General features: G+C 37.3%; 1 protein-coding gene across 2 annotated transcripts in view; it reads right to left on the bottom strand.

The window, feature by feature from the left end:
* The window catches only part of LOC149795344 (uncharacterized), a 188,925-nt gene that overhangs the window by 74,882 nt on the left and 88,579 nt on the right, over window positions 1-25,464 (bottom strand). For both annotated transcript variants that reach the window (XM_089965113.1, XM_089965115.1), the window contains 3 exons: window positions 17,816-17,957; window positions 17,014-17,081; window positions 11,551-11,660 (listed from right to left, as the gene is read on the bottom strand). In XM_089965113.1, the coding sequence (XP_089821239.1) occupies window positions 11,551-11,660; window positions 17,014-17,081; window positions 17,816-17,957 (320 nt within the window). The remainder of the gene's footprint in view (window positions 1-11,550; window positions 11,661-17,013; window positions 17,082-17,815; window positions 17,958-25,464) is intronic.

Below are 25,464 nucleotides of genomic sequence, written 5' to 3'. Positions count from 1 at the left end.
ATAGGTAAAAGTGGAGGGAGATACATCCACTTACCCCTGAGAGACCATCTCCGGTCCCCCAAGGTATATTTTTGTAAGAGAGCTTCAAGATAAACTAACTGGAAAAGACTCCATCTGTCGGGGAGCAACTTCGAAAGGGAAAATTTTTACCTGCAGCAAATCCAGTGGAAGTTGTGAAGCTGCATCTGTATGAAACTGTTGAATGACATGGAAGGGTAACCTTAATGTGCCATGTGTAAAGGTTCCTCCAGATCAAGTTGAGCCTTTAAGGATGAGAGATCTCATATAAGAACTGAAGAAGTATACTCAGATCTCCATCCCATGGCATGGATAAAGACAGAGAACAGTTTCGCTTATATGCGATGATTGTGATGGCTGTCCTAACTTTGTGAGCCAATATGTGGAGCAAATTCATTGGTGTGGGTATAGTCTGATATGCAGGACAGATAGCCCACTTTATTCAGGGTGAAAAATGTCTATCTTGATATATCATCCTTCCCCTCTTTGAAGGTAAAATGAGGTGTGATCTCCATGATGCAATGGCTGAAGATTCCTGAATAGCTTCAGAGTTCACACAGGGTGCTGTTGATGACCTTGAGATGAAGTGTCCAGAATAGATGGGAATTATTACCAATATCTAATTCCTTAGGGGGCGCTCACCAGTTATTATGTACTTTTGAGAGAGTGACATATGTAAGGTGAAGTTGTTTGCCAAAAATGTTGTAAAACATGCACAATGGAGAGAATGTTGGCATACCTCTATGCTACATTAACGTAATGTGGATGATATTTCTTTGGATATTGTACTTTTGGAAACTGTACATGATTTAAGCACACTGCTAACTAAAATGACTGCTCCCTTCTGCTAAAAAATCAGCCTGAATTAGTCTAAAGTACACTATCCATAGCAGCTATTAAAATAGGGAAAATTAATTTTGCCAGACAAGACAATACCAGCTTCTGAAAGTGCAATGAATGAATTACCAAATATATAAAACGTAAAAAAAGTTATCAGCTCTTTTTTATACAATTTACCTCTGAAGTTCAGAAAGTGAAAATGACCAAGTAGAGCTAGCATTTTTTTTTTAAAGGTGCACATCTGGAGTAAGGCCAAGCTGTATACACTATAACCCATATTACACCCATCAATCATAGATCAAAATAAAGGGAATTAAAGGTTCTTTAAATAAAACCTAAGATATACAAGGTCTTTTTTAAATAGCCAGTATAACCAGTGAGGAAAGCCAGGGAAATTCTTTTCCTTTAAAATTCTAACCCTATGCAAAATACGAAACTGTAGAGCACCACCTTATGAATGGAAGCCTGTTCTTGCTAATGAAAGCAGGGGGATTCATGAGTGAGAATGATCCATCATGATGGAACTGCAAGTAAATGGGGCCACTGTTATGTATATTTAATTTGCATTGTTTGTTAGTTAGTTTTTATATTGTTTTAAAATATTCATTATATGCTTTGGATAATTGTATTTTGGACTTCATTTTTTTTTGTCCAAAATCAAGTTCATTTTCTACCTAACCTGAATCATTGATTTTTTTAAATTTTGTAACCAACTAATACATAGCTAACATCTTCTCTATGAGTATGTGTCTATTGTTATAATCACAATTTATAGAAGCAAACAATTATCTTGGTCTGAGACAAGGACATTGTATTTTCTATGTTCTTTATTATAACTCTGGTAACAGACTGTCTAATTATAACTAAGATTTTATCTTGTAAACGTTTGGAACTTTCCAGAATGAAATTTTCCATTAAGTAATATTTTTTTTAGAAATGCTAATTGTGACCTAAGGTAATTTGGAGACTACATAGTCTTATTAATGGAAAAATTATTTATTTGTGCTTTACGATCTGAACATAATCACTTGTATTATTGTTGTGTCCAGTATTCATTTGGGCTGGAATTTATTTATTGAACTTATTTAATTCATTGTGTTCTTCTCTGGAAATACAAAGTGTTCAAAAATAATATTCTTGGAAACAGAGACTTGCATTTATAGTGATATTCAAATAAGGATATATTCTTGGACTGTATTATTGTGATTCAACAAAAAGACTGTTGGCATATCACTACAACACAGGCCACCACAGGCACATCAACACTTTCAGCATCGGATTAATTTTGGGATATCATTAAAATTTAATCAGAACTTCAATCATTAGGACTTGTGTTCAAAATTCTAGGATTATTTGGGATTCAATTTGCAATACCATAAGTTCTTTTTACATTTTTCACTTTGCATCCAAAGGAAATAAAATATTTGCTGAATTTTACAAAGCTTGTTGCTTCTCACTTTTTTCGACTACTTATTTGAAGACCATAAAGTCATAATACCACCAATAAGAAATGCATTGCTGATTTTACCTGATGACTGCCCAAGTAGTGAGGAGACAGGACTTGTAAGATAGGTGAACTAGTTAAGCTCTTCAGAGCAGGTCAATGGTGTCTTGTCCTACCAGGTTAATACCCATGATAACTTCCAATGACATTGGCCAGGTGGAAACCAAATGAGTAGAAGATCAGATAGGTCTTTGGTCTGTTCTATACCCTCACCTCCATGATATCATAGTATACCAGTGATCATGGAATGGTAGTTTAATTGTGATTGGAGCTAATTGTTTCTCATCAAAGAGTCTTGGAAAATTAGCCATTGAGGCATGGGTGCCTTTATTCGTATAAAGTGCTTTGTGTGCTCCACTGATATTATATTCCATTGCCTTTGTATGTCTCATGGCAGATAACCATCTCACTTGAGGATACTCCACCACTTGTTGTGAAAACTGTTGGTTCTTAAGGTGTATTTTGTAAGATCCCGACATGCAGGTTATAAAACTCTGGGTTGGAGTGAAATGCTTACCATTGTGGATTTTTAATTCAGATGAAGGAGTATTTCAATTCTGGTGATTCTGTTGCAATTCATGAGGTTGGTCCAATATTCCCCATCTGAGTGTAGTAATCAGGATGAGGAAACACTCAGATTTGCTGATTCCTGTATCAACTTTTGGAACTGAGATGTTGGTGCAGTGTACACATTCGGCCAATCCAATCTATAGAAAGTGCATTGATTGTTCAGGCCTTTGTATCCAGGACTGGTGATACAAAGGCTGAGATTTTGGCATTCCACCTTGTCACCAAAAGGTCTATCATAGGTTGATCACATCAAGTGTCATTGAGTGAAAACTGGGGGATGAAGAGACCATTCTGTTTGGATTAGATCCTTCTTGCAGAATCATGAGTCTACTGATACATTAGCCAGGTTAGTACATGTCAAACTTAAGCATGGATTGTCAATGAGGACACCACTTTGGAAAATCCCCCAAAAAAATACAAAGGTGTGAGTACTTGTACACTTTGCTGTTTGAGATGAGTTACCACAGTGAAGTTATCAGACAGAAAGAGAACCACATTCCTGCATAAGTTCTCCATCCTCAAATGAAAAGCTTTCAAAACGGTTTCCATCTCGATGATGTTGACATGTAAATAATGATCTTGGTAACCCAAAATGTACGGAGACTTGCTCCCCCAGCCTCTGTGTTCATATCTGTAGTGATCATGATTGCAGGGGGTTGTGCTTGCAGAGGTATCATCAAAGTGAGTCCAGAGTGGTTTCTCTGCCTTCAAGATGATACCTTGTATTGATGCAGATGGTGAGAGTTGGCCCAATGGTCACAGGTTTGGTTTCCACTTGGACCATGTACATTTTGACCCCGCTATAACATGGTAGTTGGGGTCCTTTGAACCTGACTGTGTTATAGACCAAACCATGTTATAACCAACCAAGTCAGTTAGCTGAAGAAATGATGCATTTACCTAAAATATGGTGAAGGTGGAGTGGGGTGATAAAAGCGGGCACAAAAATACATGCTTTTCATTAAATGAAGACAATCTAGTAGTGGTATTCCTCATTTTGATGTGTATCTGATTGTCGCTTAACAATTCACTACAATTGTCACAAGTAGCACAAGGCTATAGCTGTTTACATGCTACATGTGCATGTACTTAAATTGGCCCAGATTTTGGTCAGCTGGAGACAGTATCATCTTGCTGAGGCTATGCAAAAGATGAGTCTATTAATAGGGAAAGGAAAACTACAACAAATTAAAAAGTTTAACAAACATCTTTCAAGATACCCATCTTCAATTAACTTGACAGCCATATATCTATATGTTTTATAAGATTGGAAATTTAATTTGTGTTTTACACCACCATTGGTAGCAACTGTAAGCATAATTTTTTTCCTGCAAAATGAAACTTTCATGGCACAATAAACAAGTTCCAGTCACTTTGAATAATGCAACAATCCACCAGATTCCATTGCTTTTATTTAAGATTGGTGCTGGCTTACATTGATGAAAAGTTATTTATTTTTATTGAAGACTGAGTCAGCTTTCTTTTATGAAGGGTGCATGTGTTATTGAAGTTACTGCTAAAGAACAGCTTTGGAGGACCAAACAGATGTATATTTCTCATTGTGGTGGCAACATCAAATAATTGTAGAACATTGATTGAGACTGATTTTTTTTTCATTTGCTTAGTACTTACACAGAACAATCAGTGATTCAAAGGTGACCAGATTTCTTTGAAGTTTCAGCAGAACTATTTTTTTTTTTAAATTCATTTTATAAACAAAAGGAAGAAGCCATTGTTTGGTTGATTGTAGCAGTTTCCCTGCCTTCAAAAGTTGGTTGATTGTTGCTAGTCCCGGTAGCATAGATAGACCAACAAGTAGACCTATGTTTTATTTTTGTTGTTTATTTTGTTTGTTTGGGGTTTTTTTCGTGACATTTCTGGTGGCAGAGTGATATTGCTTTCTATGCATGTGTCAGACATTTTGTTAAAAAAGGCTAACAGATGATGAATACACATTGTGTTCCGTTCTTTTATGACAGCGATTACTACAGAAAATATGAGTGTTCTGAAGGATTTAATTCTATGAGTGAAAAGAAGTGGAATTTTACTTACCATCCACATACAGAGGTCAGTCAAAATAAATATATTAATTACTAGCAATCGGCAGATAATCCGACACTATTTCATCTGAAAGATCCATCATGAGATAGTGCCTCATCCAGTTGATCTCTGCTACTGGAAACGTTTAGAAAGAAGAAAAAGGCAGAGATCTCACAGCAATGTCAGAATAAGCTGATTATGATATAACAATGCACTGTTAAGATTGTTTGCCAATATGAACAAAGAATGTTTATCAAACAATAGATAAATTCCAGTGCATTTTGTGGCTTTCTTTCATGATGCCTCTGAATTTCCTCTCCAAACCCAAGGTTGTATAGGCAAGTTTAAACAGTCAATAATGTTGGGAAAAAATTCACCTGATGGTATATTTTGTCGTCAGTAAGGAAGATAAATTGCAATTTGTGACAATGGCGAAGCCCAGCATGATCACTGAATACACTTTTACATGTTTTTTTGGGGTACTTTTAAGAAGTAATTTGTTTTTGAAGTATGAGAAAAATACATGTATATGATATTGCAGGAGCCACACCATGATCATCTTATATTATAATTCATACACAATCTCTCCCCCATAAATTATAATAAATTTTTTATATGTTACTTTTAATACTCTTAAGAAATATTTTTTTTTGTGTATGAGAAAAGTACATATATATGAAATTTTGGGAGCCATGCCACAACTGTGTTATATATGAATTTGTGTTATAACAGAGCATCCTATAGCGAGGTCACACTGTAATCATTGTTAAGGGAACCCATTAAAGTGACCAGGGACTAAGACATCCGCTACTGCTTTGAGCAAAACTTGGCAAGCAAAGGAATTCTCTAGCAGATGGAATGCTCCTAATAGGTATGGAACCTACCATTGCATGAATTCAATTCTTGTTTCGGGGCCCCAAGTGGCCAAGTGGTCTAAAGCGCTCTCCATCATGGATCACTGCCATCTCACCTATGTCTGCATGGGTTCAAGTCTGAGGCTCGGCCAATGTGGATATGTGAGAAAGCTTGCCAGTAGCTTCTCATGGGTCGGTGGTTCTTTCCAGGGTTTTCCCGGGTTCTTCCTTCAACATTAATACTGGCTGCCATGTATGGCCTATTTTGTGCTGAAAAATGGCATTAAAGTCTATAACAACAACAACAACAATTCTTGTTTCTGGGGGACACATTCATTTTACTTGAACATTGATTCCAGACCTAGTCTACCAAATCTTGAAAAGAGTATGAGTTTGGAGATGTTCTTGTTGACAAAGAGACTGAAAAAAAAGGATTGTAACACATGAAATCATGCCTTGCTCCAAAATATAACTTGTCTGCTGTTTGTAGCCATTTGTAGGTGTATCACAGAACATCTGGACACCATTTGAGTGTGTGTGTGGGGGGTAGGTGGGGGTGAAATCACACCTCTTACTTGTGTAGTCTCCACAATGAATGGCATTATGACCCATTGTTGGATTCCATACTAAACCCATGAGTGTAACAGAGTTGACTGAATGCAGTTAGGTTGAGGACCAACTGATAAGTGCTGCATTGTAGCTGAAAGAACTCTGGCCAAAGGCTTAGTATGGGTGCTGTACATGATAAAGAGACTCCAGGAAACTATGGTTGGGTCCCCATGTCATTACAGTAAATCTTCCCCAGTCAGCCATGAAAGATTGGAGCCTTCTCCCTACCAGGATCTGTGATAAGGGTGGTGGGAGTGGGAGAGGGCCTGCATATATGTCATTGAGATAGGGATGGTGAATGCTGGTGAAAATGATCAACCTCACTCTGACTCTTCCACTTAGTTCAGGAGTTGTAGGAGAGTTTCTCAGTGGCATACGCTCAAGGGACATTCTTGCGAATTTTGTTGGTTGCATTGCAATCCCTCAGCTGTAGCTGAGACTGAGAGAGATGGTGGCATGTTTTCAAATTCCATCAGCCTGATCATTAATGAGAAGAATAGATGATGAAGGTTGCAAGCATATCTTGGGCCATGTTTGGTCTGTAAGGTGGAGGTAGAGAGCACTGCATCTTTTTTCCACCTGTTGTAAGTTCATAGCTGCTATTACGGCTATTGATGTGTCTCTGTTATGAAGCAGACCATCCTATGAAAATGCCACCACTTATTCCAGTGAGATTTGGGGAGGGGGAAGAATGTAAGCTGCTTTCTCCCTATTGAGGATCGTCATAGTGTTAGATGCAAGGTTGATCCCAAGGTCAAGACACTGTGAGTCAACTCAAGGGTATCCAAATTGAAAACGAAAGGCATTTGTGAAAAGATACATCTGTAGATGCTTGAAACTTTTAATCGATGATACACTCAGTCATAAAGTGTCAGTAACCTTCCTGATTGTGGAAGCAACTGAAAGTAGAATCTTCCATTGATAATTGTCAGCTAATGTCAGAAATGTAGTCCCAGCAGGTGATATAGAGAAATGAGGACTGAAGTCCGATGGGATTGGATGGGAAATTTCAGTTCAAGCCTGCAAGGTGGAATTTTACTCATCCAAGTAAGATCTAATAATGATGAGGAAACCTGAATGCCAGTTATAACATTTATAGATTAAAACAGAGAAGATGACATCTCCTGTGCTACCCACAAATTAGTTGGAGAAGAATGTTGATGATGGTGGGTGTCACGTTTGCTGAGCACCCAGCTGTAAAGTCATGTATAAGCTATAATCTATGTGTCTTGGAATTATTACCGTGGCCTTGTGTTTGATCTCTAAAGATTGCCAGAGGGTTAGTGTTGAACTCTTATGCAATGTTACCATGACCAGACAGAGACCGGAAACTTGAGTTGGCAAAGGCAACTGGTCGCATCACTTAACAAAGGCTTGCCGTTATCACACCTATATGTTAAAGGTTCATTCAAGGATAAAAAGGAAAGTCCACGGGGTGAACGGGGCATGTTCTTATCTATCCCCATGTTGACAGACAGTGAGAGGAACATTGTCTGCTAAGTTTGAGTGGATTGGTCCACAGCGATATCCAATCAAAATTGAGACAGAGGGTGTGATTACAATTCAGACCCGAATGATACCTTCAAAAATTGTAAAGAGTAATTTAGTATTCACCTGGAAGGATTGTTGATCAATAGGGTTTACTCCAAGAAAGAAGCCACTCATAATCTGGCGGCAGAATTTAGAGGTAGATTCAAAAGAAAGACAAAGCTTCGAAAAGCTCAGTAAGTTATTTGCTCGATTTTTGCAGAATATTATGGCATCTTAATTGTAATAATTTGTAGTATGTACACTTAATTACTAGGAATTAGAATTACCTTTGTAGTGTTTCATTTACATGCGTATTTGAGAAATGGGCTTGAGCCTTACATAGAGAACTATTAGATGCAAGGCGGAATTATGTAGATTGTTAACTTGTGGTCAGAATTAGTTTTATAATTGGCTATTAGATTACTTCATAGTAAATCAGTGCATTCATTAATGTGTTATGTTAGAATTTACACATGCTTGAATTGTGAATTTGGAAACATGGTTGAAGTATGTAAGATTAGTTACTATGGACGTATGCATATATCAGAGCATGGATATTTGAATATTTGCGTTCTTTGTATGAGTTGTAAGGTAACGAAATGCGTATGATTATTGTGATATTGTTTAGTGTAACTGGATTAGAAATATGTACTGATGTGATGGAATTTATTGATGTATGTATAAGTAATTGATATTGTGCTGTATTATGATGTTTGTTTTACTATACGAGAACATATGGGTATCTTGACATGAAAGAATGCGTAACCAAAGAAATTTAATAGCCTTTATCTGACGATAGGCTGTGTGTAGTGTGAGATGAGAGGGCTAAAGAAAAAGATTGTACTGTCCTTGTGTTTTCACAGGAAGCTTTTCAGGGGACAGAGAACTTCTGGTTCCATTGGGTCCCATGTCTTCAAGAGTTGGAGACGGAATTGAGACTGTAGCCGAGACAGTCAAAGTCGACAGAAATGTAGTTATGGGGGAAAAAGTGGGGAAGGAGGAGGAGGAGTCTTGAGAAAGTCGAGGAGGAAAAGGAGAAGGAAGTGGGAGAAATAAAGAGAGAAAGGATACAACAGATGAGTAGAAATACAAGGACAGGTGGAAATCAATTTCACACTACTAATCAAGTGATGCAATAGACTTATTAAAGAAAGGGTCGAGCAGAAGAAGTGTAATTGGAAATTTGAGTCATTTGATTACTGAATTGTTATTAAATTGTTATTCATTGAATTTCAACCTTTTCTTGTATATTTAACGATCTAACCGTTGGCATTTCTGACAAGGGGCTCAGAGCTTTACATCTATCTTTCACTAAATTTAACTTCCAACAAAACAGAACCTGGGTGGGACTTCTATATTAGTTTTTAAAAAATACTGCGAGCACCCCACCCCTACCATATACTTCGTCACAGTGGCCCACTACACTTGCAGCACTACACTTGAGTCAAATCCCGTTACTTCTAATGTGTTGCAAAGTAGAGTCTCTTGGGTGGCAGAGGCTTGAGGGTAAATGAAGAGACATATCTTGAAAACTCCAAGATTGACATCATATGCTGGAAGTGTTGAGGTATTATGCAGGTAAGTTTAATCCATGAGGGTGTCTATATTAACTAGATCTTTCATAGGAAGATCATAGCAATACTATGTGGTTAGATTGATCGATAAGAAAGCCTGTATAGGCTAGGCATCATCCGCAGGAAGTGCTTAGCAGCACTATGTGAGTTAGACTGATCCATGTATAACTGGTTTCATTAAGTGGGTTCTTGGGTATTATGGCTCTCAAGTGGGCATCATACTCGGGAAGGGCTTGGCAGCACTATGCGAGGCATGGAACTGGACAAGTTTGTTTTCTGGTGGCTAACTGATTGTCGTCACGGCTCATTGGGATCCTAGTTATATAGCTATGTCCGGTCATGAAGGAACATGCCCCCATCTTGGTTGGCATGACAATGTCCAGTTCTTGAGGCTGGAACAGGGTATGGGATATTGATCCATGTACCTGCTCCATAATTCTGATATGCAAGACTATAACTGATGCTGGTTGCTGCTCTCCATCTCGCTGCTCAGAAAAGATATAGTTCAAACTCTTGCGAGGAAAGCAAATGTTTTCATCCCCCAAGCTATGATTGATTTCTGTGCCATAATATGCAAGTCTGACATGTATTCATTGGACGACAACCACAACACATACTGAGTGGTTGTCAGACTGGTCTTGCCCATGGTCTAAATCTGCAAGACAAAATAGAACTAACTCTATAAACATGTAGTGTAGTGAGCATCTTGATTTAACTTGTGTGTGTGTGTTTGTGTGTGTGTGTGCGTGTGTGTGTGTGTGTGTGTGTGTGTGTGTTTCTGTGTGTGTGAGATGGGTTTTTAATGTAGCTTTAACAATTTTTCAGTCATATCACTACAATGTCTGCAGTGTGACAGTTTATGGTGATGTCTAGCACTGGGCATCATGCCGCAGACATGTAGTGTGTTGTTCCACCCAGTCACATTATCCTGACACCAGGACCAGTCCTAACACTAACCTCTTAACTCTGAGCACCTAGCAAAGCAGATGTTAGTACCATTTTTAAAAGTCTTTGGTATGATTTGACCAGGGCTTGAACCCACAACCTCCCACATCTGAGGTGGACACTCTAACCAGTAGGCCACCAGAGCAGTTGATTTAACTTGTGAGTATCTGTGCAGAGATGCCCACAATGATAAATACCTGTAAAGGGGTGCAAGTGACCTGTACAGGTAAGAATTAGAGCATCATCATTAATATTTAGAAAGTGGACTCTAAATAATCAATTTCTAGTCACAATAACCTGTAGGCATGTGAATTTTACTGCCTGTACAGGTAGAATCACTGGAGCATCACTTTAGTAACATGCATGAGTTGGACGATACTGAGTAAACTTACCTGTATTTATCCAATCACAGCAGAACCTATGCAGTAATATAAGCATGTTTTTTATATTACACACAAAATCTGCAAATAAAATAGGAACTGAAGCACCATTACTTATACTTATGAAGTAGGAGATACAATATCCATTATGAGACAATTTTACCTATAGGAAAAGGTTCCATATAGGTAAAATCAATCAAGTGTCATGTATACAACTAAGAATTAGTTTTAGACGATGGCCTAATAAAGGCAATGAAGCATCAATATATAATATCAATTCACAATAATACCTGTAGGAAGGCTTAATAATGGCCCGTACAGGTAAATTTAGTAAAGCTTCATGCACAGATGCTAAGATTGCACGGGTATGGAAAACTTACCTGTATGTATCCAGTCATAGCAGAAATTATACATCTGTTGAGAGTTTTCTATAGCTCACTACAGACTTACATGCAATATAAATTAAAACTATAGCCAGAACTATTGTGAAGTTGCATAGGCTACCTATGCAAGTACGTAAATACAATTAAGTGACAGCAAAGTGATAATTGTAAATGCAGAACTTTTTCATCATAGAAAGAAAAGTTGGAAATACAGATGACAGAATACAGACATGACATGACATGATGGATAGACTTGGGTAAAATAGATAAGGTGGGAGTAAAACCAGATTGTGTAGTACATACTCCTCTGTAAGGTCTTCGATATCGGAGAGTAATTCATTGATCACATCTTCCTGTTCTTTCTGGATTGTGTCCTTGTTAGTCGAGTCCTCCTGGGCTTCCAGATCTACTTCCTGTGAAGTACAATTAGATACTGATGGAATGATCAATAATTTGTGATTGAACATTGATAATTAATTTATAATACTTTGAACTCAGGTAGGTATCTATTTTTGTGGTTTTGCTGGTTCTTAAGTTCATGGATTGAAGAAGGACTTTTGGAGTAAAATATATTTCTTTAATAATACTTACCCAATTGTAATGTTACTAGTCCTTCCCTACCTCACAAATCTTAGCCTCCAAAACATGAAAAAGATGTCAGCATTTTTCATTTGTCTTGTACTAAAATAGTGTCTGCTTACCAGGACAAGAATAAGAATCCTTTAGTGGGATTGAAGCTAAATTATGTCATTCATTAATTGCTGCTGTTGCAGAAGTGAACACTCTTTCAGAGATTTAACTGTGATGAGGATTTGAGAAGGAGAGCCCATTTTATGAACAGATAAGTATTATTGAATAGTCATTGTCTTGCCCCCCAAAACTAGTTTTATCTTTAAATAAATTACCAAATCATGTCATAAGAATAAGAATGAGATGCATGGAGTTATATCCTCTTACCCCAGCCCCTGCCTCCATTTTCCTAACACATGAATTGCAGCTTCTAGCCTAGTATACAAAAAGAGCAAAGGTTAGCACAGACTGATGAAACAGACAAATTTAGAAAGGAAAAACTGCTAATTCCCACCAATCAATCAGAAGCAGAGTAATCAACATCATCACAAGGCTGCTGATGGACATGGGAAGGTAGCCTGCTGAACTGCTGATATAAGCACTACCAAGTCAAATTCAGCCTTTTAAAAGGAAAGGGCTCTCAGGCTGAAGCAGGAGAATATATCTCATGGCTTAAACATAGGCAGAGAGCAGTTTCTCTTGAATTTGTGAGCTGATATGCTCAAGAAATACATATAGTCTTAGGTTAATTTCGTATGCTTTGAGAAAATATGGTAATCCAACAAATCCTTGATGCAAGAGCCTGCATAGAAATAGCATGCCTTCTTCCTCCAGTAACAAGAACAAGTGAGACTGCACCGTTTTAATCAGCTCAGTATATCTCAGGTACCAATTCAACACTCTGATGGGGCCTTGATGACATCCACTGAGATCTCACTGTTTTAATCAGCTCAGTATATCTCAGGTACCAGTTCAACACTGATGGGGCCTTGATGATATCCATTGAGATCTCACTGTTTTAATCAGCTCAGTGTATCTCAGGTACCAGTTCAACACTCTGATGGGGCCTTGATGACATCCATTGAGATCTCACTGTTTTAATCAGCTCAGTGTATCTCAGGTACCAGTTCAACACTCTGATGGGGAATTGATGACATCCACTGAGATCTCACTGTTTTAATCAGCTCAGTATATCTCAGGTACCAGTTCAACACTCTGATGGGGCCTTGATGACATCCATGTGCAGAAGGATCTAATGAAGACAAAGGGTTCCAAAAAAAGACTGATTTCCCATTAAAGGTAACCTTTCGGTGGTAAAGAAACCAGGGGAGATCATGACAGCAACTGAATCATTGTGGTGGAACTACATGTGAGTCAAGCAATACCTCATGAATTTCATTGATTCTACCTCTTATGGCTATGGTGACCCAGAAGCAGGTCTAATATGAAGTCATCAGCATGACTTTGGACAGTTGTTCAAATGATGACTTGTTTAACCACATCAAAAATCCAAGGTAAGTTCCATTTTAGATGAAGGGCCAATGTTTCCATGCAATACAAGTCAAACTTTAAATGGAAGTTGGACAGATCTTTGTTATGGCCTATATTCTACCTTCCACAATTGAATATGTCAAAACAGTGGTATGGCTGCTGCTAGCTATGTTATATTCCTCAAAAAGTCATAGACTTTCAAAATGATGGGCTTTCAGGAACAAGTGATTCTGTCCACTTCTTTCTCAAAGAAATGTTTCCTTCTGAGAATCTGTTTGATATGAGCCAAGCATGCAGGTTCAGCATTCCTGGGTAAAGGTAGTGGTTGTTTCAGTGGGCATTAAGATGGCAGGACTTTCCTGGGTTTCTCTGCTATGACATTTACAGAAGCTTATTTTTCTTGCTTAATGAGAGCAATTCAGATTAGTCTACACTCAGATATCCTCAGTGAAAGGGTATCGACAGCCCAGGATTTCAAATCTGGAAGTGTTGAGTGAAGGTTGGAAGATTGGTTTCCCGTCTAGCTATAATAAAGTCCAATAGGGTTCAACACATCGGGTACAGATATGACTAAAGATGTGGGGTGGGGGTAATATTTTGTGTGTGTGTGTGTGTGTGATTTGTATTTTTTACATAGCTTTAACAATTTTTCAGCCATATTGCTACGATGTCTGCAGTGTGACAGTTTATAGTAATGTCTAGCACTGGGGCATCATGCTGCAGACATGTAGCATGATGTCCCACCCAGTCACATTATCCTAATACCAGGCCGACCAGTCCTAACACTAACCTCTTAATGCTTAGTGCCAGACAAGGCAGCTGTTAGTACCATTTTTGTAAGTCTTTGGTATAACTCGGCCAGGGATCGAACCCATAACCTCTTGCATCCGAGGCAGACACTCTAATCACTAGGCCACAAGAGCGGTCAAGAATATTTTGTATGAATTGGTTGATTGGATGTGGATACTGTGTTTGCTAGGGACACTGAGCCTGACTGAGATACAGCACACCTGAATGTGAATTTGTCAATAATGATACTACATGAGAGCATCAAAGGAAGGCAGAGGTCTGTTTGATTCCCTTTTGACTTTAGAGGTAAATGATGTATTATTGGAAAGAATCAGAATGCTAACAGCATATAGTGCCTTCAGTCATTCATCTAGGATGCTGATATTGAGAGATGAGATTATTTCCTGCTGCAAGTCATCCCGTTGTATGGATTTTGGAGACATAAATAGCACCATGACAAGCAAATGACATTTCAGCACTTTTCACACTAAAACTAGATGAAAGAAACAACAATAATGTTTTTGCTTCTGAGAGCAGGATTTGTCAGGCAATGCAATGACTCCTAAAATATTATACTCAGATAATGTATATGAACAAGAAACTTGTGAAGTTACTGCATTATTTAAAAGACACATCACCACACAAAGCCATATGACTGTCTAGAAGAAATTGAAGTATCCCAGGATGTACATTATGTGTACTGTTGCTGAACAAAGCTGGTTAAAATCTGTGGACGTAAAAACAAACAAATAGACCCAAGTCTTCATGGTAACATTTTGATTGCTGAAGAAACAAAAAAACCTAACATGAAGCATTATTATAGTAATTACCTTAAATTATTTGCAGAAACAAGAGATTCCATTTTTGTAAGAGTGTGCCTTTTTCTTAGCTAGAAAATTAAAACTCTTAATAACAAGCTTAATCTGGAGAATCTCAGTCAATGCATGGATATATAAAAAACTACATGTGTGTTTTCTTTTAAGTGGGCAGAAAGAATGAGTTTGAAATAGTGTAGGAATGTGTTGAGGCCATCATATGTTTCTATGCCATATCAAATGAATTTTCTCCACTCCCCTTGGAAAAAAGCACATATGTGGTTTTGTATTTATTACATTTCCCTTTTTATTTACATATTCTTTTGAAATTTTTTTAATGGATACTTTTAAGGAAATTTTGACATTTTATTTACAACCCTCTGAAAAATCCCCATGTGACATCCATGACCAGAACTAGGCTTATATAAATGCTGTATAGTTGTGTCATCAGTGTGTCTACACTGATGATTATTGTGATTAACTCTTGCTTGAATTTAAAGTAAGAAACTGCATGGAACAAAATACATTGGTGGATTGCAGTCACAGTAAAGTCTTTTCCTTACTTATCTAATAAAACGGGTTTTGGACCAGTAAGTGACCCATTTTCTTACATCCTACTGAATGAATACACACACTCTACTTACTTTTACTTCTGAAACTCTGAAATTAAATGGTATTGGGGTGATTTTAGTATCTAAGATGATTTACATTGTGCAATGTCATCAGTATTGCAGCAGGGAATGAGATCAATGGGTGTGCAGTTCAGAAGTTTTTGTTCTACAGTTTCTTAGACTTTTTGTTAAAGTTTGTTGCACTCAGAATTCAGCACTTTGTGGCAACTAGCAAACTCATTTGAAGATCAAATGCTATAGCCATAGTTATTTTCCATAATTATCTGTTTATAGCTTTGTTATAACAATTAAAAGTCTCAGGTTATAACCATCAGGTTTCATTAAAGAAAATAGGGAGGCACCAATTTAAGTGTCTGATTAAACCGTAGTAAAGTTTTCTCCAAAATGGTGGTACATGTATTTCTAACTTTGTCCTGAACCTTGACTTGACTTTCTGATTCTTTTTTCTGTGTCTGGATTTTTAAAAACTTTTATTATGATTTCTGCGGCAAAGTATTTGGTCTATTCCACTTTGTCATATTTGTTGTCACTTCAAAAAACCCAGCATCGTCTGAGAACTCATTGTCAAACAATGTCCAAAATATGATTGACAACTTCAACTAACTCTAATGTCTTGGCGGTAGATACCATGAAATGCCCATAAGTTGCTCTTCACTACTTACGACACTCCCCCATTAATCCCAGTGACAAAAGGGGCCAGTTTCATCCAAAGTGACTGCGTATCTTAAAATTACAAACTTGTGTGGACATTTATGAATAGTTTAAACTATATAGCAATAAATCATTCCTGATTTTTTATAGGACTATTATTGAATATTTTGATAAAGGGACTATTTTTGTAGGACTATTATTGAATATTTTGATAAAGGGACTATTTTTATAGGACTATTATTGAATATTTTTATAAATGGACTATTTTTATAAATGGACTATTATTGAATATTTTTATAAATGGACTATTTTTATAAATGGACTATTATTGAATATTTCAAGTTGTTAAAGTAGTTCCAGGCTTAAATGTGACCAATACAGAAATTTAGGTGTTTGATATGGAATCACAGACTTTACATCTGTATTGAATGCCAGATAAGCCATATCTGCTTAAATTGGTATGTAATTAAGGAATGTATTTATGGATATGCACACCATACCAATTGCTAGGTCAATCTTCTGCCTGAACAAAAAACTCATAAAGATAATGATTTTCTCTCTAAGTGCAACATTAAAAAGAACTACAGATCTGTGAGTAGATGTAATTACTTTTGTGAGAGTGCATGTTGAAGATGATTTAGAACTCTGAGCTGAATTAAGGGATACTATAACAATTTGTTAAAAGTTCAAAAATGTTGATGGACTAACAGCATTAACCGTTCACTTAAATGCATATCAATAACTAGAGATGTAAATGATGGTTCAATTCAAACATGTCTATAAGTAAACAACCTTTGCAAGAACAAATGGACAATTACCAGCATTCTCTTCTCCAGTTTGTCTTTAAGTCTGGCTATCATTCTGTCTCTCTCATCCTTCTGTCGGTCTGTCAGATAAAAGAACAAGAAAAACTTGCATACATGTATGTACTTGCATAATAAATTCTTTTTATCTGTTTTCAGATGGGAACAATGAGATGAAAACAGACATCTAAATGAATTCTTTAAAAATAAATGAAATATTTTAATATTATTTTTATTGGGTCTTTTTGTGTGTGGATAGCTCTCCAGTGTGAAACATTTCACTGTTGTAAATTGTCATTTATAACAAGAAAAATTAATTACACATGAAAAATAGCTAGAAAGTCACTAAGAAATTCAGTGTGATAAGAGATGGAGTATACTAAACTTACTGTATTATAGTACAATTTATAAATAAATAAATAAATAAATAAATATAAAAAAACAATAAAAGTAATATTAAAATATTTCATTTATTTTTAAAGATCTCATTAAGAACATCATTATCGTTATATTTATACAACATAATTCACTGACATTATATGTATGTTTACACAACCAAATTTACTGAGGGCAGCATTCTCTGTATGAAATTTTACAGATGCTATCAGATCTAATGTTAAGAAAACCTTTCCAGGATCAAGACTGAAGCAATTCCTAATTTTCACATAGAATTCCAATTCCTTTGTTTGAGATTTCAACTACTTCGTTAACATACTAAAGAAAGATTCTAATAGTCTTTGAAATTTTCATATAGTGAAGACTGGACAGTATTGATAGCTAAAGTGTGCATTTTAAATATCAATGAAAAAGAAATTACGCTCTAAGTCATTCATCCTGATCTCATGGAGTTTTAAAATTCCATCTATATCAGATTCTGGCAGCTGGCCATAGGATTTCACAGCCTGTTCAAGCTTCTTTCTTCTTTCTTTTATTTCTATCTCTTTCTGTTTATCCAGTTCCTGTGAGATTAAATAAAATACATACTGTTTATATCTTTAGTGCCATGACGAGCATGCAACAATCCTGTTTGTTGGCACTAGTAGGGCTTGGCTGACCACTGAGTCTCAATGATGCATATCTTTGGTCAAGTTATGTGGTCTTGAACTAAATTTATTGGGTAGAAAACATTATTTTATTTTGGGATTTACCATCACTTTGACCTTTTATCATTAGGCCTCCAAATCTAAAGGTTTCTTTATTACCATAAGTAAGTCAAGAAATTTGCTCTAAACAAACATATTTATGAAAAAACAATTATTCTTGAGTCACAATGACCATGACATTTGACACCAAAATTGAATGGCCTCTACTATGCATTGAGTGCATGGCATCCACATACTTTGGTCAAGATGTGTTGTCTATAAGTTTTAATACCAAAACTATATTTCCTCTTTCAGTCACAATGGCCTTTAACTTTTCAACCCCAAAGTCAAAAGGTGTCCTTCTTACCCAAAGTGCAAGTCATCCACAAATACTGACGAAGGAACATAACTGACTACTGAGATTTTTTGTGCAGAAACAACTTTTCAATTTTCAATTAGTAAGTGACCTTCATCTTTGACCATATTAACTAAAAATGAACAAGCTTCTATCTCTCTCAAAGTGCAAGCTATCAAACTTAAGTCAAGGTCCATCATGTAGAACTAAAATTATTGTCCAAAATCATGTGTCTTCTTTTTCTCAAAGTAACTTGTCCTTTAACTCTCCAAATTGATGGGCTTCTTCCTCATCCCTACTGGAAACCATCCAAAACAAAATCTTGACCTTTGACATTTTGACCCACCCACCCACCCCAAACTGATAAGCTTTGTCCCTTATTCCTATTGCGAACAATCCACAAAGTTTGATAATGGGCAGATGGTGAAGAACTGGAGTTGTATGCAGAAACAAAAAAAGGAACAGATGGTTTCTGAGACAACATCATAATACATTCCTCCTTACGGCAGGCATGCAATGCATCCATAAAGTCTGGTCCAAGTTTATGATGTACAAAGCAAATGTTTTTAGTAAATTATATTTCTCCTGTAATACTTGCCTGATAACATTACATTAGGATAACTTTCTTAACTACCTTTGAATATGGCCATCCTGGAAAGACAAAAGGTCATCTTTCTATATATTAACCGGTATATACACAAAAGGAAGGAACTCTTACTGGTTATCTCCCATTCTACCTGCAAGGTGGCTACTGGTATATATCCAAGTTTAAACCAGGCATTTTACTTGAGTGAGACCTTAAAGGTTTCTCGTGTTGCGGGGAATGGTGGGATGGATTATTTGTAAAATGATCAGGCATATTATAAGAGAAACATAACATAACTTACTCAAAAATTTGCTTTCTCCACCAAATACATTACCCAATCACATTACATTAGAAGAATGTGTAAGAGGAGGAGGCTATGCTGAGCATCCTACCTCTACTTTGTCACCCTGATTAAATTCTCCTAATGTTAGTTGAGCACAATGGAAGACCTTAGTTAAACAAGTTAGGAGATCCCTATGGCATTCTGGACTTAATTGGTCTCACCTTTAAAGTTTTTCCAAGGTGAATCTAGCAAAAGTGGTAACTTTTATCTGGTTACAAGATGGTGCTGTCACAAGTGGGATATCATTACTGCCTGTGCATCTACCACTGGCCTGATGAAGTTCAGTTCTCTTCTCTGCAAGGCCATGTCACACATAAAAGCTGAAGAAAGTGGTCTAACTGACTCCACTATGTCCCAAATGGAGACATTATGTTCAAATACCAGGCTCAAGGAAACTGCATAATTTATTTAGTCAAAAATTTTCATCAGGCATACATGTTCCTGAGAGAGTTAGTGTACATTGATTGTATAACTCCCTTTAAGAAAGCAGCTAGTGCTGATGATATTATGTCTTGCTTTCCAAACTTGAGCAGCAGAAAAAGCCTGGTCTAGCTGTTGTGGATATTCTCTGTACATTTCAGATAGTATCTGAGATCATGAATGGTATCTTGGAGCTTTGCCTCTCTTGACATATTGATCAAGGAGGGGGGAAATAGTTATTTTTTGGTTGTCTAGTGACTGCAACATGCTTTTGGCAATAAAACCAGGTTGTGTCATTAGGACAACTGATCTGTTAGAATAGAAAAAACAAGTAGTTCAGGTCCATGGAGAGGGCATGTAGCTCACTGACTCTGAATGCTAAGGCAAGCATGATCTGAAAGGAAGTCTTATATAATAGCTGACTGATGGATGCAGATGACACGTTCTTGAACTCAGATGAGTTAAACCATGTCAACATGATTCCATTTTGGAAATAACATGAGTGAGCATGGTCTGGACAGATCAATATTGAACATTAAGTCTGAAAGGTGCCCAATATTGTCTGGTCCATGATGTAGGAATGTGTCCAAGGCTATGGACCATTATCCCTTTATAGTGATGCAGGCTAACTTCTTGGCTTCAAAGAGAAAGAAGTTGTCCAGCTGAGGAATGAAAACAATGGTGTGACATTGGTGATGTGAGACCAGTCAATAAAAACCCTCATATACTTCAGAGTGGAGGGCTTTCTAGCTGTTGCAATCCTCTCCACAATAGAAGATCCAAACTCCTTTTTGTACAAGGATCCCTGACAAGAGCCAGATGTGACAAAGCATTGGACATGAATGGAACAGTGGCAATCTGGTCTGCTTGAGCAGGGCAGGGGTTGCCATGACTTTATTGTGTACATCTGTTGTCAGAGAGATCAGATAGTTGATTCTGGATTCTTCCCATTATAGAAGAGTGATGATGATTATCTCAAAGTTCATGTCCCTTGCTTTCTGAACCACTTTTGGTTTCATGACTAATGGAGGGAAGGTGCAGGCCTACATTCCCTCCCTGCTGACTGCTAGAGCACTGAAGGCTTAATGTTCTGGATCTTTAAAAGTGGATGCAAATGTGGGTAATTGTTCAACTTTGTCATGAAAAAATCTATCATCAGGTGGCCCAACAGAACATAGACTCAATTCAATGTGAAAGGATGGAGAGACCATTCTGAATCCCCCTCCTCGACAATTAGTCAGCTAAAATACTGAACCATCCTGGTATGTGGCAGACCTGAATATCTATCTGGTATTGGGCATGCCACCAAAGGTACCATGACACAAAGGTCCTGTGATTTTGTCCCTTCCTGTTTGAGAAGGTATGTGACCACTACCAAACTGTCTGACAGTATTAGGACTGCCATGTCCATGCAAGCATTCTACCCAACTGTTTGATGGACTGTGGATGGCTTTCCTTTCCAGGAGGATCATGAAGTCCAGGAGCAAGTGTGCTTCCCAACCAGACTGACTGGGATCTGTACAGATTGTGATTTCCAGCTCTGGGTTTTTGAGTGCTATTCCTGTTATGAACCACTTCCCATATTGCCACTTTAGAAAGAAGGTTTGAATACGGGTTGATATTGTAGTATTCTGATCTAGATGGCCTATGAAAGGTCACCATTGGGATAGAAGAGTCATCTGTAGTAGGTGCATGTAAAGGCAGCCAAGGTGTAATAAATCTGCCATCACACTGAACAGGCTGAGGTGTTTAAGAAACTCTCTCACTGAGACAAACATTTTGTTTGAAATCATCTCTGCTGCATGAATGATATTTTCAATGTGTTTGGGAGGGAGATGTACTAGATTGAGGTGTTTCAGGAATTCCATACTGTGATAGACAGAATATTGAGCAGGAATAAGGTGTAAGTTCTCCATGTTTATTATCCAGCCTAGATTGTGCATAAGGGTAAGAAGGTTGTTCTTATCTGGACCAAGATCAAACTTACCAATGTTTTTGGAGATTGTCATCCAGGTATGCCACCATCACTCTGGAGGGAGTCATCCTGAACTTGAGATTATATTCTAATGTTTTTGTGAAGGCCCAAGGGCTTAGGTTGAAGATGAAAAGAAGATGGAATTGATATACTGTGCTCTAATAGGCAAAAGTGAAAATATCTGCTTGACATCATATGGATTGGAATGTGAAAATATGTGTTGGAAAGGTCTAAGCTGATCATGTAGTCATCATGTCACACTGAAAAAAGGATGGACTTCACCATCTTCATCTTGAATTTCAGGGCCAAAATGAATTGATTGACCATGCTGAGGTCGTAATGAGGTCTCAGTTTGCCACTGGACTTCATCACCAATAACAGTCTTGAGTACAAACATTGAACGTATGACTTTTGTATATCCTCCAGTGCCAACTTTATGAGTTAAAGATTTATCTCCTTCTGTAGTACATCCACCTTTATGGTATCGATTGGAGTTTCCATCATGAAGAGGACATTGAAAAGTAGAAGAGGCCTGATAAAACAATATTCTAAGACCCTCCAACATGACTTAGATCACTCAATAATTTTGCAGAACGAGATCAATCCAAGCCTTATGAAAAAGGAGTCTAGTCACCAGTTGGCAGGGGAAAGTATAGGTCACTGATGAATCCAGGAGAAAGAAAAACACTGTTTTCTATCTCCTTTTCCTGCCTGATGGTGAGAAGTAGGGGTATATGACTTTCTATAGTTTGCCTGGCCATGGCAATTTTGTCATCTTTGGGAATTACCTCTACTGTATCCATATTGACTATGGTTCCTTCTCTGGAATGATCTATGAGTAGGGGATATGAATGAGGAAGTTTGCACTGATTGATGTCAAGTAGTGAGGAAATTTACAGACAAATTTCTCACTAGCTTGGAGATAGCATTGAAGACTTGCCACTCCATCTTATAACAAACTGGAGCAGTCATGCCAAAAGCAGAAATATCCTTGTCAACATTTGGTATTTCTGAACAGTATGCATCAGAGTGTTACTTAAACCAGTGAGACGTGAAGTTAGCTAACAAGTGACTCACAGAAAAGGCTTTTGCATTACCAGAGTTGTTAAGTTTTCTGAGAAATTTCCAATGATTTCTGCAATAATTGCTGACTGAGGCAATGTCCTAAATGATGGTCTCTCATCATCATCATCTACATCAACTGCGGTTTTGACCTTGTAGGCAGGAATGATGGTAGGCGGAGGCAGATAACTGGACAAAGACAGGATATGATACATTTTTTATGTAGCTGCCTTAAAGCTGAATTCCATCCATTCCATCATCAGATGATTCAGGCATTTCTATTTCATCCCCTTTGCCTAGCTGGGGACTGTCCACACCTTGGGTTCATGGGTAGAGCATTCCATATGGCAATGACAATGCTGTATCACTGACATACGTCATTGTCTCAATAGACTTGCCATTAAAAGTAGTTGTATATTAGAATGCTGGGGTGACATATGAGTTTGGTTTGGCCAGATGGTTCTGTGAATAAACCAGGATCACTCTGAAGCAGTATATTAATATGGAATAAGTGGCCAACTGACTGGCCGGTTCAACACTCTCAGATAAGCAGATTGTGACTAGTGTAGTCAGACACTGCACATTCGAATGGCTGGACTGGTTGGTCGACAGTCAGAACAGCAGATGATAAATGCCATTGTGGTTGGATGGTACAGCCTGATGGCTGTTGGTTGAAAGACACTCCATTCTTCCATACAAGTCAAATTATGGCCTGTCTGGGCCCCTTCCATCCAAATGACTTGAATAATACACCCTCATGTCCAGCAAGAACATTGTTGTGCATGGATGGGATATGGGACATTGTGTATTATGGGCTGAGATAAGTAAAACTCTACATATTCAGTCCCCAATAATCAGGGTAAGATTTGACTGAGAATTGTCATGCCATGTGGGCACAGCTAATAAGGCTTATCCTGAATGGGGTTCTGAAACATTTCCAGTTCTGTCATTGACAATCTCAACAATAACGTATTATTTATTAGAGACAGCATGCTCAATTCCAACCACAGGGGTGACAGGAACATCTCAGCATCCCCCATGAGACCTGCCAAAGCCCTTGAGATGTTTCAAAGTACATTAGGTCATCTATTCACTGTCCACACTGCAGACACTTTAAGAGTGTGTGATGAAGAACAATTGCTACAAATCAGGCATGTTTTGTGAATATCTTCTACTACAGCAGACTCTTATTAATTTCCGCTTGATGACTGGTGGCACTGGGTAATTGGCAGTCTTTCAAACCTTGTCTTTTTTCTTGTTTTCATATGGTATTTACATTACACCTATGCACTGTACTCATAAATATGCATGAATTAGTGTTCTTTTATTAAAATTTTAATGATTGCCAGATAATCTGCCGACTTTGCTAATTGGCAGAACATTCGATCCTGAGGGCTGCCACTTATTGAGAGTCTAATGTACTTTGAATCTTTTGTATTTATTGTTGCACTATGTTGTCATTTCTGCAACAAAAGACAATAAATAAACAAGTGCAGGGCCTGAAAATGATGGTAATCTGAGGTCCAGGACTTTTAATATTCCTTATTTGTTTGAATACATTGAAGAAAATGTGCTTTCTAATACTTATAACATAGAAAAAAATTCATAAAATGCACCGATGCAAGTAGAAGTTGAATGATTGTGTGAGACTGGTGGTGTAAAACTTGACAGGAAATATTCAAACTTAGCATGAATACACTGATCACTAGTCTAACCTTGATCTTTGTCAATCAAACATTTGTCTGTTCTGAGCCACAGTTAAATCTAATCATCAGTCATATTGGACTACCATATGTTCTAGACAAGTTTAAGCATAGAAAATTCATCTGCTATGAGTTACACTGGACAACTTAAAATATCCCAGGTCAAAAAGGATGGAAATTATGATAAATATAAATGTATTCAGACTTTCCAGGATCACTGGAAAAAAGCCTTCGCTTAAGCTTGAATGTGGTAACAAGAGGTGACTTAATGTTTATAATGTTCAGCATGCACGGCACACACAGCCAGCCAATCATTCAAGTGTCATTTTCATGGTTCCCATGCTTTTCTAAAGATAAATTTCCAGGTCATTTCCAGGGTTTATCCAGTTTGAATATACTTTTTTCAAGGTTCACATATGACCATTACTGAATGGAATTAACGAACATTTTAGATCATAAAGAACATTTTAGATCATAAAAGATGCATTTTCCAAATCTAAAGATGTTTCTCTTCCAAGACTCTCCAAAAACATCAAAGTCAGAAAAGATGATCATGTACAAAACCATAAAATGTATCACATGAAATAAGATTGATTATATTCCTATAAATTAGCATGTAAAGTCATTTCAATGTACATAATAAAAATTCTAACTTTATTTTGCTGTATTATGTTGCTAAGTGGGAACAACATAATGCACATGTACACTCTGAGGGACAAGGCAAAGTTCATCTGAGGTTGAGAAATTTGTCAAGTAGTCTGAGTTTTCTCTGACCTGTCCCACCTCATTCTGGATACTACTGTCAACCAAAAGTTGCAATTCGATCATGCTAACCTCTGTGCCATTATGACTTAAGTGACTGACAGAAGACAAAGAAAAGCAACTCTTATGGGTTGGGACAATAATTTTAAATACTTTGTACACACCATATAAAAGAACA

This window comes from Sinohyriopsis cumingii, chromosome 7, assembly GCF_028554795.1.
Source record: "Sinohyriopsis cumingii isolate HCF-2022 chromosome 7, ASM2855479v2, whole genome shotgun sequence".
Lineage (NCBI taxonomy): Eukaryota > Metazoa > Mollusca > Bivalvia > Unionida > Unionidae > Sinohyriopsis > Sinohyriopsis cumingii.
This window is presented reverse-complemented; position numbering and strand designations above follow the sequence as displayed.